This window comes from Aspergillus uvarum (assembly GCF_003184745.1).
Source record: "Aspergillus uvarum CBS 121591 unplaced genomic scaffold BO82scaffold_85, whole genome shotgun sequence".
Classification (NCBI taxonomy): Eukaryota; Fungi; Ascomycota; class Eurotiomycetes; order Eurotiales; family Aspergillaceae; genus Aspergillus; species Aspergillus uvarum.
In genome coordinates, this window is record NW_020291382.1 from 17,226 (window position 1) to 31,873 (window position 14,648).

Below are 14,648 nucleotides of genomic sequence, written 5' to 3' on the forward strand. Positions count from 1 at the left end.
GGACAGACCTGGACAGATTGGACAGACCTGGACAGACGGGACAGATATGGACAGATTGGACAGACCTGGACAGATTGGACTCGGGCCCCTTCCGCCACTCGGGCGAATCACTCGTCCCGCAGGCGGTCCGGTGGTCATATACAAAATTTGTCACAGCTAAATCTGAAGTGAGGCAAATTGAGGGTCGCGCTTCGGAGATCAGCCATTGCTCCAAGATCTAGTCATGCTATCCCGAATATAATTGGTTGAATTTTGGGATGCGGTTCAGAATGTCGCCTTCCGTAGCTTGAAAATGGTCTGAGCTCATCAAGAAAAGAGTCACTCACCGCCGTAACCTACAGAATAAGAACAGAAGCTTCGGTTCCGTCTTTGCCCGTGAATGAGCTGATAACGTTCCACGAGCTGCGCCCCTTGAGAACCTTCAACTTCCAATCTTATGGCCTAGTGTTAAAGTTTGACTTCCTTTGAGAGGACTGTGCTGGTGTTTTCGAGTCGAAGCACAACCGCACTCCAGCGAAGTTAGAGATACTGTCATTAATTTACATCGCGGAAGTTCCCGCCAGCTAGTCAAGCTCCATCCTCGCAGGAGGCGCTTCCATCTTCGCAGCTTCCGCAAAATTTAGCTCCGCGAATCTGAAAAGTTACCTAGGTAGAACAACAAGCGCTCTCGAAAGAAAACCTCTCTAACGTTGATTCCTTCTCTACTAGCTTCTCCATTAGCGAAAAATATTCTGGAATCCATGTAGAGAGCTTACGTAGAATATCATATTAAGGGTGTCAGGACGGTGACGGCAGGAGGCCAGTGCGCGCACTGCAAGCATAAGAACAGCATCTTTCGCTTTGGAAGCAGATTCTTGATTTGAATACACAGACTTCATAAGATAAAACAGCCAGAATCCGAATATCATCATGCCTAAGAAACGACCTCAGCCATCCACACCACCAGATCTCCCCGTCCCACCAGCTGACGCTGAAAAAAGAGCCTACTATGTCGCAGGCAACAAAGTCTGGTACTGCCGTGAGGGCAGTAAGTGCACCTCCGGTGTTTGATATGCTACAGAAGCTGATTGTCGCAGAAACCGAATGGTGCAAAGGCACAATTGATCCAGGAACTTCTAGTACCCTGTTGCAGACGGTGAAATCCTTCCGATGGTTCGTGCTGATACAAACTAATTGCTCTAAAGGTCAAGGATGACGAAACCAACGATCTGTGGCAGGTTCCCGTTGAGCGTATCCGCTATCGGCCATGATGCATCCTTAAGACATTTTTTCGCGGTCTTGGATGACTTGGATAATCCATTTCCATAGCCTGGGGCTGGCCATAAACATATCATGTCGAAGTTTCCTTGGTTGGTTGACAGTACACTGTGCCTTCCACCCAGAAATGACAGTCAAGTGCCTAGCTATTGTCATTCTGACATCATTGTTTCGAAAATATACCTTCTCTTCCCTTTTGACCTTCAAAATAGGCTGGTCTTCCTCGTTCAGTTCCTCATAAAGCCTTGTATAATCGGGCAAACCCCGCTGCTGTAGTATAAACTGTCCAAGACCATCTATAGAATGACCGACGAAATCCCAGAGAGTAGCAAAGAGGTTGTAGTCAGAGGTAGAATCAAGATTGAGAAGGCGAATTAGTCTCCAGGCTACCTGGCCTCGTTGAAGCAATTCACGGTATCTGTTGCCCATTTCCTCTTCCACATAAGTAGGAGTCATGAAACCCTCTATGAAGGGTATGTGCAATTCTGGACCGAGTTCGTCGCTGTACTGTGGTAACCCTGGTGTGGCCAATAAAATGGACTCGGGCACTGTTGAAGCGAACGCCCAATCAATTATGCAAGTGATGTTGAAATCATCATCGACAAAAATATTGTTGACACTGAGATCGGCATGGTATAATGGAAATGATCCTGGAATGGCAGCAGGTAGGTTCAATCGCGGTATGATGTGGCGAAGAGAATCCCCTATAATCCTGTAATCCAATCTATTGTCCGATGAGTCGATTTTGCCTCCAATAGTCACAAAGTCATTCCATAGGTTCACTGCACTCTCAAAATCCATGCTAGAATCGTAGTCTTCTCGTGAAGGTACGGGAGCCATAAAACAATGATGAGATAGTTGCAGAATCTCTGCATGTTCGGAAAATGCTGAGACGAGGCTGTCGTAAAACTCTACTTGAGAGTTAAATGGCCCACGCGGAATATCTAAAGCATGACGTCCATGTAACAGGTGGCCACGCGAGAGACATTCCTTGATTTCGACAGATTCTTCTCCCGGGAACAAGGAGCCGATTTTATCAAATCGTAGCTGAGCGAGTTTCCGGGTAATTGCCCCTAATTGGGAAAGAACCTTTGCCTTGCCGACGTTGTCCAGAGCAGGTTGAGGTGCATTGGTCGAGTTCCAAGCCGCTGACAACGGCTGGCCAGATGCTTCACTCATAAGGAGGAACGGTATACCAATTTCATTATCAGATGAAGTACTGTTAGGAGTCAGAAGTTGTGAGTATAGCAGATGAAGGGTTGCAGTACCAGTAGTGATAAACCTCTGGGACTGGGATATCGCTATGGGCCTGAAGATAAAGCAAGGTGGCGATCTCGCTTTCCAGGAGCTTCAGCCCCAGTTTCTCCGGCATGATTGATCTGGAATGTATAGATCTAAACACCCATCGAACGCCATCCTCAAACAAGATGAAGATAACCCAATTAAAACTTCCCGAGGAAGGACGTTGATCTGAATCGCAAGCACACGGAACACCTCGCCTCAGTGTGCTGGCTCGAAGGCATAGAGCTTCAAGATCAAATTGGGCATAAGTAAATACCTTCGAATCCGGACTTGGCGACATTGTGGGCGTCCAGGTCTGAGTAGAAGTTAATACAGTTGTGCTGGCGGCCGGCCCTTTAAATATTTGGTCTGCAGCCAATCTCGCCTTTTCCTAAATTGGAATGCTGGGCGGTAACCGTCTATCCATCGACCCAGGTATACGAGCGCCATACCACGAAAGCCTGTTGCAACACAACAATGTACGTTGAGCCATAAAAATTTGCTTTTTTATCTTGGATGGCTTTTGGATTCACCTACTCTACCTTTTTCTTGGTTTAATTTAGCAGTGACCCCTTCGCTTCTCGGTAATCGAACGTCTACCTGCATGATCGCTTTACTCCCACAGGCTCAACATTCTGCACCTGCTATGCTCTAAGACAACCTAACGGATGAAAAAGATAACATCTTGACGTGGCAATATAATCCGCTGTTATTAGATGCTTTTGCTTCCGTCAAATGAGTGAGTCCTGGCTTGTTTCTTTATCGACAGGATAGTTGGTTTCGGTTTCCCAATCTTTCTAAAGTTAGTCGATAGAAAAATGTAACATGTTGTCTCTTTCCAATTTTAAGCTTGTCCAACGCATGATGTTTGTACTAGTTTCAAGAGACAACCCGGACCAGATTCAGCAGGTATCAAACCACTAGCGTGAGCAGAATAAGGAGATTGGTCTGAATGCTTTAACGACAAGTGTGTTCGAATTCTTTCCGATCAAGAATCCGAGAGGAGAAACCGCGTCCACAGGCTAGAGCGGCGGTATGTAATGCTCATTGACATTTAAAGCATCAGACTCCATGCAAGAAGATATAGGCAAGTGGTCGAATTTACCATTGTGATTAGTCTCCAATCCAGCGCCCACCACATAGATCTCATCATCGAATAGACCATTGAGAAGTAAGCGTAAACCCGGCTTACTGGTAGAATTAGGACTCTAGAATTGAGGCTTCCAGGGCAGACTGCTGGCTCCAGGCACCAGGAACGACTTGTCGACTTCTCGACATATCCAGGAAAAGGTGTATGATATCCGATCGACAATTACTAAAAGAACTGCAGCTTCTCCGTTTCCGGTTAGCTTCGTTTTGCAGCTTGGATTTCTGTCAAACCTACTTTCTTTGCCATGCTTACAGCCACGTTATTCAAGTATTGACAGGGATCCGTAGAAGGGACAACATGAGTAAACAGAGCTCGCCTGGCCCTCCAATGACCTTTCTAGCTATGCATCAATTTGCTAGCTCCCACTGCACTCAACTGCAAATCACACGAAGCCGCTTTCGCCCGCCTCCCTCAGTTCCACAGCAGGAGGATAGTTGGCGTTTTCGAATGGGCCGCAGATCCAGTTTGGAACAATGAAAGTCGATTATCAGGGCTCTACCCAACTCCGCATTCCACAAAATATTGTCCGGCCGAAGGTCATTATGCAGGATCCCGGACAGACGGATTGCCCTAGTGGACCTCGAAATCTCACGAACAACCGCCTTCTCTTGCATTCTCAGACCAACCGGCTCGCCACCCCAAGCCATCAGCAGCATATGGCGAATTTCTCCAGCACCGTGGACATAGTAGAACTTTTGCAAGTCAAGCTTGCCCAGGAACACCGGTACAGCTAATCCCTGCACTCGCGACAGTACACCATAGATTTCGGCCTCGCGGGATACCTGATGCCAGAGTGATCGTGTGGTTCCTTTCCCGACCACCGTATATCCATATGTAGCGCAAGTGACCTTGAACGGCACTCCTGATGCACCACAATGTCCAATTGGTGTACAGCCGTGGTCGATATTTTTGTCCAGCTGCTGCTTGACCTGCTTCACCATGGTCTTTGCCCTGATCAGGTGATATTGGCTGTTCCCTCCCTTACGGTGAAGCCCGACATTGGGACATTGCATATCCAGTTCGCCGCCCTGTTGCAGACCCAGCAAGCAACGCTGAGTGCAGAACGATCCAGTGTTCTTCTGGCTTCGACCACCCGGCCCGTGGCGAGAGCCTGCGTGGCGAGCCGGTTGTTGTACTGAAGGGGATGCTGGAGACGATAGTATCTGGCTATACCGACGTTTCCGTCCTTCCGTGGCGTCGTCTGCCTCTGAGTCGGACGAAAGGCCGGTGTCTTCTGAACAGGGCTTGGGATTCGAGGGTGCACAGCTACGTCGCGACCGAGTGGCAATCTGACGTTCGAGGGGCGACTGCACCGGCGACGATGACGGAATATATTCGGACGCTGTAAGTTCGGAGCCGGCGTACTCTGAGGCTGTATACTCCGATCCGGGTGGATTGTGCTGCAATTCTGATGAGGGGATCTGTGAACGTGTATGGTCGAAGCTTGTCTTCCATTCCGGCAGATGCGCCCGCGCCGCATTCCTCCACTCCTGATCTCGATATCGCGATTGAAAACTCATCAAGCACAGACAAAGAACCCGCGCAACAGATGTCACCGGCTGCTGTAGCGGATTCTCATCCTTCCAATGATTGACTTCCATATTTGGTTCGCAGAGGTGGTAGTACAGCGTGCTTGGATCGTCATAGTCGACTTTCAGCAGGACCAAGGCGAGGCCGTTCGTCAGATACGAGTACTCGAGACCTTCCTGGATCATGACATGGTATTCTTGTACCACTGCCGAGCCTGTCAACCAGGCGGCGTTGTATCTTAGTTTCTCAGGCCCCTCCGTGGGAACAGAATCCGGCCTGACCACCTCACGCCAGAAATCCATCGGTCGGAGTCCTGCGCGAAGATTCTCCACGGACAGCTTGTGAGGTGGTTTATATTCGACCGTCATCAATAGGGCTTTTTGTTCGCCATCCACGCGATGGATGCAGAATTGGTCGGGTCTGGAACGCCGAGAACCGGTCGACTTATCTTTCCCATGTTTGTCCTCTTCGTCTGTGTCAAGAGCGTTGGCATGGTTGTCAAACTGGACACCTTTGCCCAACCTGAATTCGTCTCGAGCAGCATCTATGGTGCACAGCTTTGCAATAATATCGCGAACGTGGTTTTCAACGCAAAATCTTTCGTAACTCTCTAGGTCCTGTTCACTGCTTATGGGTCTTTCGCTGAATTCGTCTCCGAGGGCCTTCAAAAAGAGACGCGGCTGGAACAAAAGCTCCGCATTTTGGTCCGACGGTTGGAGGTAGTCGCACACAGAACGATAAATACGCCCTTGATTGGCGCTGCAGTCTGTCCACGGCCGAAGTCGCAACGGGCAGCACTTTCCGATCGGTGGCGGTATCTTCCCAGTGGTCGATCGAGATGGTGCTTCGGTTCTCAGTCGCTGTGACAAATAATCGTGGCAGTATCGAATAAGCTCTCCGAAGCTGGTAGGACGCGTTTGTTCTCGCTCTAGGTCTCGTTCCTCCTCGGCCAATCTTCTGCGTTTTTCGGCCTCCAGGTATAGTGCTCTGTAGTCAGGTGAGCTGTTGTTAGCCATTTATTTCATGATAGTTCCGTTAATTGTCAAATGGCACGGTCGGATAGTTATTTACCGGTATCGCGAGGGAGACACCTGGGCATGTCCAGTGACATCAGCTGACTGTTGGACCTAGGAAAAATAATCTTCCGTTAGAAACTGGCTCCGAACAAGCCTAAGAAAAGAGCAGTTAGTCACAAAACAAACTCTGAATGTCGCAGCTGCTCGTATTATACCTAATTAGAACTATCTTGACTGACAGTATTGACTATCGGTGTACATTCACTTTGTGTCGCTGCACTGTTGGTCGTAATATCTGGTATAAACAAATTTTAGACTGAATGGTTCGTTCAATCTATCGCAGGTACCGCCTGAAGCAATACTAGGTCATGTGAATGTCCCACCGGTGCGATTGGCGTCCATGATGCCTCACCAGCTTTAAGGATTGCAACTACTGCACATGCAGTAACTCGTAGTTGAGCACATTTCTTACAGCTAATTTCCACTTTAACGCACTGAAGGAATGTCGCCACTAAACTACTCTTTTACTACCTCGGCTACTCTCTAATAGGCTTGCTAATAAAGGCCCTACGATACTTGAGGCACTAAAAAAGATCGACTTGCATGGTTGTGGTTCTTCCCATTAACACATTCTTAAAATGATATATTGAACTTGGGATCTTGAGTTTGAGAAGATGTAGTGTAGCCAGAGCATTTCAGCATGAGAGAAGTCCGTATTCTTCAAGCGGCGCCAATACCATCGACTAACGCCATGGATATGGGTAACCAAAGACCTCGTCGATAAATCAAACAATGAATGAACCATGATCCTTCACTATCCTACCTAGATACGACTGTAGCAGGACTGACCTCCAATGATATTTCCAATACCAGTCATACATGCTCCAAAGCGTGAACGATTGGTCCAGGAATCATGGTACTGTACTGATTTCGCCCTTCCTGGTCAATCGTTATTTATGCATTTGACACAAACTCCGCTCAGGAGTCTTACTCTCCGCCGGAGTTCATGTCAGCATGGAACGTGATTCTCCTGGGGCATAACAAATCAACGAAACAGATGCCAATGAAAACAGTCGGTCATGAAACCCTGACTGTAGACAACGGTCAATTATGTCTGTCACTAGTTCAGGTAACTCTCAAAACCTTCGACTCCACCAAAGAGCGCTTTGATGGGTCTGTCGTCACAAACGTCCTGGTTCCAAGCAGTGGCTTAAGTGAGCACGGGAGGACACACAAGCCCCACTAATCAGGGAATCTCGTTGTTCTAGAGCATCGATATATTTCGCCAGTCCACATCACGATTATAATACCCCACCGCTAAGATCATAGCACTTCACATTGAATCCTCTGAGGCAGCTCATTGAGAACTCGACGATAGTGCTAGTGCTGGCAAGCCTTAGTCCAAAACACTTGTTTCTCATTTGTTCCCGTAATAATTTTCAGCGAATCCTATTTGGACCATTTTCGCATCACGTAATGCAAGTTTTGTACAATAACCATGATTTCTTTGTCTGAGAAGCTAGACAGACTGTAGAACAGAGAGAGCGAGGGAAATATTCGAACCATTGTGCGGGTGTAAAATTATTCTGGACGACAAGCAAGTTTTTGAATTCAATTTGGTGCCATTGATGCGCATAGAAAAAGGGCAAGTCTGCAACACAAGGGGCGGATCCCAGGTGATCGGACCACGAAGCAACGGAAAGAAGCATTACAGAGCCGTACATAAGTGTATCATTTGCCCTTTTAAAGTCGCCGCAATACAGTAGGCTATTATGTGCCTGTAAGGAACATCCGCTGTAGAAAAGAGATTTGTGGCTGTACAGGCTCACGCATAGACGGAACCGAGGACGTGAAATAGTCGATTACCGTACTGTAAAATAACGACTATAACTGACGTATGTTTTCTGCCGATATATACTTTGAACGTATGTATCATGTAAATTCTGCCGGCACAAAGTTTGACATAATCTCAGATTGTCACAATACAGCTAACATGTACGACCGCTCTAGAAGCAGCGATTTGTGGCTGTGCTGCTTACGTATCGAGGCCGTCAGATGTGTAAATTACTGTACCGAAAGAATATGGAGTCTAACGCGCGCTCTTTTTTTCTGCTGACAGAATATCCTATCGCATGCATGGCTGAGTTTTCTGCCGGCATAATCTTTAATGTGAGATTTGGGTTACCCGCGGACCTAAAAGAGCACAGTGAACTTCTGCCGGCAAAATTTATGACGTAAGAATTCTAGTTTCTGCCGGAAAAATCTAGGATGCAAGACGGCTTACGAAAATTGCCTCCAACTTGTATAACCCAAAGGCCCATTTTCATAATTGTCACCTTTGAGCTCGTCCTTTTCAACATTTAGGTCACGAGACTAGAGATTACAAACATATTCGCAATGTGTCCCGTCCTCGTATAATGGAGTGGGAGGACCTTGAAGCCTTCGTAGTAAGTTTTTATGATGACAATTGACGCTGGCGGCGAGCAAAGTTCTAGATTCTTCAGTCGATATCAATGTGAAGGATTATTAAACGTGTTCTATATATATTCTAATGACATCCTTGCGGCTATTTCATTATTCTTGATCGAGTCGACCGCCGTGATGACGGTTGTATAAGAGACCAGCGTCTTTTAAGCGAACTCGCCGATCGGTTAGGAAAATGCTTCTGGAAGGCTGGGGTCACCGCGTCGAAAGCAGCTAACTCTCTCATGAGCAAATTGAGTAGCTCATCTTCTTCCCGACTGTAGGGCAAAGCTTTGCGCCTCACGCTATGTGAATTTGTAGAATTCCGAGGGGATTTGGCCGCTTGCTCGCGAGCTTTCGCTCTGGTCACAGGCCCTGTTAGTCCCGATACCTCCACAGTTTTACTTTCCGCAGGGCACATGCTGGAGTCGCCTTGGACAGTATGAGCTGTCTCCACTTCGGGAACAGATGCATTGAGATCCAAGTATGAGGCAGGCTCCTCATCCAGCTTAGTCAGAGACGACGACGCCTGCTCAACGGACCTGATGTTCATTTCGGATGAAGCCACATCTTCGCCAGGGATTTCCTGCTCCAAGGAATTATCGGTCATTTGATGCAGGTCCCCAATCTCGAGCTGCATGATCCCAGCCTGGATCTCTTCATGCTCCCAGGTGCTATACGCATTAGGTTGATCAGTCTTCTCAATTGGCCGGAACAAGAAGGGAGGCGGTATTTCTAACAACCGTGGGTCAATCTCCACCGCAGTATAGGCTGAGCTAACTGTGAAAGGACTCGAGCACATGCTGCTATTATCTGTGAGATCTGGAGTGTCAATTATGCCCGACAAGGTATTGGCGCAGTTCTGGTCTTCGCCCACCACAGCCGCGCTGTTGTAGTTCTCAGCCTGACATGCAAAAGCCTGCAGTCTCTCGTGAGCTGAGATGGATTTCGGGTGTACGGCATGAGGGTCCCAGAAAACAATCTCCAACTCCTTCGCACCCCGTGGTGACATTGTGAAGAGGTTCTTATGGCGCTTAGGTGGCTTCTTATCCTGTATGGGCTGATTTTGGCACGGACGTATCTTGTCGTCTAACACAGATGATGGCCGTTTCTTGAGCACAGTTTCTGTTGGCGCACAAATGGTCTTGTGATAACGGTGCACGTCGTGAAGGTGTCGGCGATAGTCTTGCTCTGTCGTAAAAGTGTAGTGGCAGGAAGGGTCGGCACATCCTGAGGGCCACGACCTGATACTGATATGTGCTTGCAAGTGCTCTCGCAGCTCGTCACTCCGTTCATAGGCTCTCATTCGACAGGATGCGGAACACTGGTCATCCCACATGCATTCAATGCAGTACCCGGCACGGATGGTGGTATTGCGATACACCATCATCTCGTAGTGCTGACTGGTCATCGAGGGAAGGTGATTCGCACAGTGCTCTTCGAATTCACTGCTTTTCCCATCGTGGAAGGTAAAGCATTCCCAACAATACTTGACCTGTCGAAGCGGGATTCCCGTGCTACGGGCATATTCTTGTCGTAGGCAACCATGGATATGTGAATTACGCCCAGATCTCGACTTGCTATAGAGCGTCAGTAGTCACTTAAAACAATTAGCATGGGTTACTCACGACTCCAATAATACACCGCAACTAGCTACTGGACAGCAGCCGTGAATGGGCTCTTCTTTCGGACGGTAGACCACAGCGAAGTCGCGAAGACATTGGGTGTAGAGATCTCTCACCACACTGGCTTTTTCGTCAAATGAAAGAGGCGCATTGGATGAAATGACCGCCGCTAATCGGCCCAATTCAGGCATGAGCTTGCACAGCACCTGTTTCTCTGCAACCTGTTGTTTCTGGTCAGGCCGCTCGCGACCTCTGGTCAAAATTTTCCAATCACGTCGACTTTGAACCCATTCACTCTGGTATTGTTGCAGTCTTTTGGAGTAAATCTCTCTTCGCAACACCATGTGTTCTTTATGTATACGTTTAGACTCCTCATCATCTAATACGTCACAAAGCTCCTTCATTTTGGCTTGCAGGCGTGGATCTGCCTCAATACTCTGCTCCTCTTCGAATGGTAGTCGACGTGGAAGACCAGCCTCGTGAAACTGACCGAAGCCTTGAAAATATTCCACGTGAGTATGTTCGACGGGCTTCCGTCTAACAGTGTTGGTGGCATCCACGCTGGAACAGTCGGCGAGATAATTATTTCCAAAGACAGCCGTAGATTTCTGTGTTAGAATCTGGGCAGTATGTGTCAGGGAGTACTTTTCTGTCCGAGCTGTGAGTAAAACGGCAAAACATAGACTTGAATCGGGGGAAATGATGAGTACGACCAACCTTCGACGGCTGCACCTAAGGCACGGCGCATTGCATGAACTGTAGCAGTAATATAGTAACACGCAGCAGCCATAATCCTTCTAAAATCGGCCTGATAGCTCTCCTTGGTCAATGGGTCTTCACTGACCCCTTCAGCGGTTGCGGCTCGAATGATGCATCGGTCTCTGGCCTCATCATTCCATCGGAGAACTAACTCATTCTGTCCTTCTGGGATTCTCTGCTCGAAAAATTCTTCCGGTGTGGAAAAGCCAAAAAGTGCATTGTCTGCAAGGGCCAAGGCCACGAGATATAAGGCTCCCGAGTATATGGGTTCATCGCACTCCCAGAGCGCGGTACCGAACCTTTTATTATTAGACATAGATCAGAAGCATGAAACAGCTGCTTACATTGTATTTTCGGGGTCTTTATTATTCTTGACGAATTGTTGATCGACTCGCCATCCGACTCGCCATGGAACATCACGAGCACGAAACAACACAAGCTGAATATTCTTCTTTGTGTCAAAAGAGCCAAGGTCAAACGCAAATAATTGCTAGAGACTTACCTTGTAACGGAGCCCCTTGCCCTTTCTTTCTGCTAAAGGAGGCGTGAAGGAAGACACTCGGGCGCCAGTATAGAGAAATTGAAGGGTGGCAAAATGAAATTGAATACGATGTCGCCCGGACATAAAAAAGGGGTCATCTGCAGACCAGAGAGTAGTCATGACACGCTCAAAGTCTTCTAATTTAAAATTGAACTTTGGCTTTCTGACGGTTGAGAGGAGACCTTCTTCGACCAGATTATGCTCGATCCACTATGCTGTTAGTAGAATCATCGCATAAGCAGAATCTAGTACTTACATAGTAGAGGTCCTTTCGGTCCTGATTAGAGATCTCGTTTCCGGTTTCAAAGAAGAAGCCTGGGACAAACTCTTGCGCGCGGATCAAGATCGTGTGCATAGTAGGTCGTTCATCAGGAGTAATTTTGCCTTTGGTGGAGGCGACAAGCCAACGGATGAAGGCTTTAAGATCTTGCAAGGTGGGAACTGGGTGGCCTTCTCCGATCCTGTATCCCTTAGGCATGTTTCTTTCCTCGATGAGGAACCTAGTCGGCAGTGTTAATGTAGGCTCCATGTCCAGAAATATGCACAGACTCACTCCTCGTATTTGCGTACTCTCTGCTTGTAATTCTCTTTTGTCTTAGCCGAAGCTCTACCTCTGGTCCTTTCTGCATCTTTCCGAATATGAGCACTGGCGTCGTAACCTCGTTGTCGACGAAGCTCACGGCGGGCTTCTCTTCTCTTTTCGGCCTGGGATGCTTTCCATGCAGCAGAGCGTGCAGCCATTGCGTGTGCTATGAGTTTGAAGAGATTGGGATTATAAGAATGAGACTCGGGAGACAAAGAAGAATTCGCATACAAATCAATAATAAAGAACTGGAAGGACACAGGCGAGAAGTCCATATTTATGTTATTGAGTGAGGTGGAGTAGATGAATATTAGACCATTGCTGACGGCCCTTTCCCATTTCCGCACAGTATGAACTAAGAAAAAATGATTGTCCATGTTGAATAGTGGTCAAATAGAATTATTAGGTCCTCTTCTTTGTGATGCCTACACAAAAGTGATGGGTTGTTATCTCATACTCTCGGGTTTTAGCTCGTACGCGGTTTAGAGGCCTGGTGCTAGTCACGTGGAATCCAATCTTGGTCGAACCCAGGAGCTGCCCCGAAAATCCGCGATTACTCAGTGAGCCCTCTAACGTGATCCGGGAGCGGTCGGAGCACTTGGTGCGTGCTCAGTGAGAGATCAGTGAGTGCGCAGGAGCACAGAATGAGCAGTCACGTGTTGCCCTCACAAAAGCGGCGGCATCCGCATAAGGCAAGCGGACGGGACTCGCAGCAAAACATTCCAGTAATGGGACTATTGAACACAGTTTATACCGCTGTTGCATAGGTAGGAAAGAGAGGGCAGATGCAAGCACCGGCTCAGAATCTTCACTTGGGTCGAGTAAGCACTAGTCAAGACCGGTCTTCTTTGGCGCGATTTTAGAGTTCGAGGATCCAAGATGGTCCTCCAGAGTAAAGAATCGTCAATTGCGAGGTGATGAAGAGATGAAATTTTTTGGGTGCAAGAAAATAATCACATTCAAATCTTTAATTCATTAATTATTGTTACACTAGGATTCAGTGTCTTTCTGTTGATGTATTTTCTCAGTCTGTCCAAGGTACCCTAAATCTAGAAAAATAACAAGCACATGATACTATACAAGAGTATAATAGTAATACCTAGAGCTGGCTATATAGAGCCTAATCGAGGCAGAATTATTTATAATAGCTATCCAAATAAGAACATAGCCTTCACGCGTTAAAAAAGTACTTCTGAGCAGCCGAGGATGCCAGAGCTAACGATTCCATTGGGCTTAAGTTTACCCGCGCCTATTACCCGCTAATATTACTGCTATTACAGGCGAGTCCCTCTCCTGTTAATACCTCGACGGAAACAAAGTTCAAAGTATTTTAAGCCCTTGAAAATAGGTTGGACGGATACTAAGTCAGTGACAGCTCTCGTCTCATTGGCATTCTGTGTCGGGAATTGCTCGGGAATATCAAATCACGCTAGTCAGAACTAGCGAATTAGTGCAAAGCAAAATTGATTGCATCGAGCCTTGGCTAGCTGTGCAACATGGTGTAATGGTGCAACAACAGCGTTGAACAGGAGATGATTGTTGAAATAGAATTACTGAGCCGGTACTTTGTGAGTTCTCTTATGGTCACATGAAAAGTCAAAAGCCGAAGATTAGCCATCTGCCTAAAATGGTCAAATCACTCAACACGCTAACTTCTTCAGTTCAAATAATGCAGGCTCTTTCCATGCACCGACTTGTTGAGGTAGATCGATTGAAGGCTTCACGATTGCATCTAGCTGTACACTATTATTTGGATTTAGAAGTACTTGCTTTATTAGCAATGGAGTTTCGACCAGGCCATGGGATGAACCTTGGCGGAGTCTCTGACAATGAAAGTGACGTTCTAAGCATCATACAAAATCGAACAGCTCCAAGATACGTTCAGTAAGATGCATACTGAAGAATGGAGTACAGATGAAATCAGCCTCAGAACGCGAAGGATTGTAACTCTTAAAATTCGTCGTAAAACTGTCGGTTCAAATGTGGCAGTCCGAATTGCTTGTGCCCGTCAAGAGATATTGGACAGCTTCATCAGTATCTAACCCTGGAGAAGTTGGTCAAGTCTGTGATCAAACTTACCAGCTCTCGTGGCAATGTGACATTCAGGTGCTGTGAGATGGTGTGCCAGGTCAGTCTGCTCAAACCTTGGACGACAAACAGCGATAATGGTCGTGCATTCGTAATGTTATAGATTCCATCAATGTAGTGACATAAGCCAAGCAACAAGCGCTACATTCGCGAAAGAACTGCTTATTCAGGCACACCTTATTGGTTAGTTACCGCCATCACCCTGTTCTCTCACCTAAGTAGTCCTGGGATAGATTTCACCATAACTGAGCAACAACCACGCTGACTAACTCAGGAAGCATGATGACTAACTGCTCACAGGCAGCTACACTGCATAAAAAAGGTAATCTGCATTATAAATCCCGCAGTTTTTTGA

General features: G+C 47.2%; 4 protein-coding genes across 4 annotated transcripts; 1 reads left to right on the forward strand and 3 right to left on the reverse strand.

Moving 5' to 3' along the window:
• Positions 1–909: 909 nt before the first annotated feature.
• Positions 910–1,250, forward strand: BO82DRAFT_407125 (uncharacterized protein; the record flags this gene model as incomplete). Its single annotated transcript, XM_025639611.1, has 3 exons — positions 910–1,027; positions 1,077–1,135; positions 1,185–1,250. 3 exons carry the CDS (start codon positions 910–912, stop codon positions 1,248–1,250), a joined length of 243 nt encoding a protein of 80 aa, XP_025486609.1.
• A 7-nt stretch (positions 1,251–1,257) lies between these two features.
• Positions 1,258–2,845, reverse strand: BO82DRAFT_387311 (uncharacterized protein; the record flags this gene model as incomplete). Its single annotated transcript, XM_025638301.1, has 2 exons — positions 2,526–2,845; positions 1,258–2,476 (listed from the first exon to the last, which is right to left on the reverse strand). The coding sequence occupies exons 1-2, from the start codon at positions 2,837–2,839 to the stop codon at positions 1,258–1,260; spliced, it is 1,533 nt and encodes a 510-aa protein (XP_025486610.1). The 5' UTR covers positions 2,840–2,845.
• Positions 2,846–4,059: 1,214 nt separating this feature from the next.
• Positions 4,060–7,115, reverse strand: BO82DRAFT_378813 (uncharacterized protein; the record flags this gene model as incomplete). The annotated part of the gene is made up of 2 exons (XM_025637653.1): positions 4,060–6,205; positions 7,084–7,115. The coding sequence occupies 2 exons, from the start codon at positions 7,113–7,115 to the stop codon at positions 4,060–4,062; spliced, it is 2,178 nt and encodes a 725-aa protein (XP_025486611.1).
• A 1,596-nt stretch (positions 7,116–8,711) lies between these two features.
• Positions 8,712–12,378, reverse strand: BO82DRAFT_321834 (uncharacterized protein). The gene is made up of 7 exons (XM_025632746.1): positions 12,176–12,378; positions 11,879–12,122; positions 11,584–11,832; positions 11,426–11,532; positions 11,040–11,380; positions 10,326–10,971; positions 8,712–10,277 (listed from the first exon to the last, which is right to left on the reverse strand). The coding sequence occupies exons 1-7, from the start codon at positions 12,361–12,363 to the stop codon at positions 8,801–8,803; spliced, it is 3,252 nt and encodes a 1,083-aa protein (XP_025486612.1). The 5' UTR covers positions 12,364–12,378; the 3' UTR covers positions 8,712–8,800.
• Positions 12,379–14,648: the final 2,270 nt, after the last annotated feature.

Coding starts and splice junctions, on each gene's coding strand:
- BO82DRAFT_321834 (XM_025632746.1), bottom strand. CDS start 12,363: ATGGCTGCACGCTCTGCTGCATGGAAAGCATCCCAGGCCGAAAAGAGA. Junction 12,123..12,175: donor AGAGTACGCAAATACGAGGA/GTGAGTCTGTGC, acceptor ACTGCCGACTAG/GTTCCTCATCGAGGAAAGAA. Junction 11,833..11,878: donor ACCGAAAGGACCTCTACTAT/GTAAGTACTAGA, acceptor CTAACAGCATAG/TGGATCGAGCATAATCTGGT.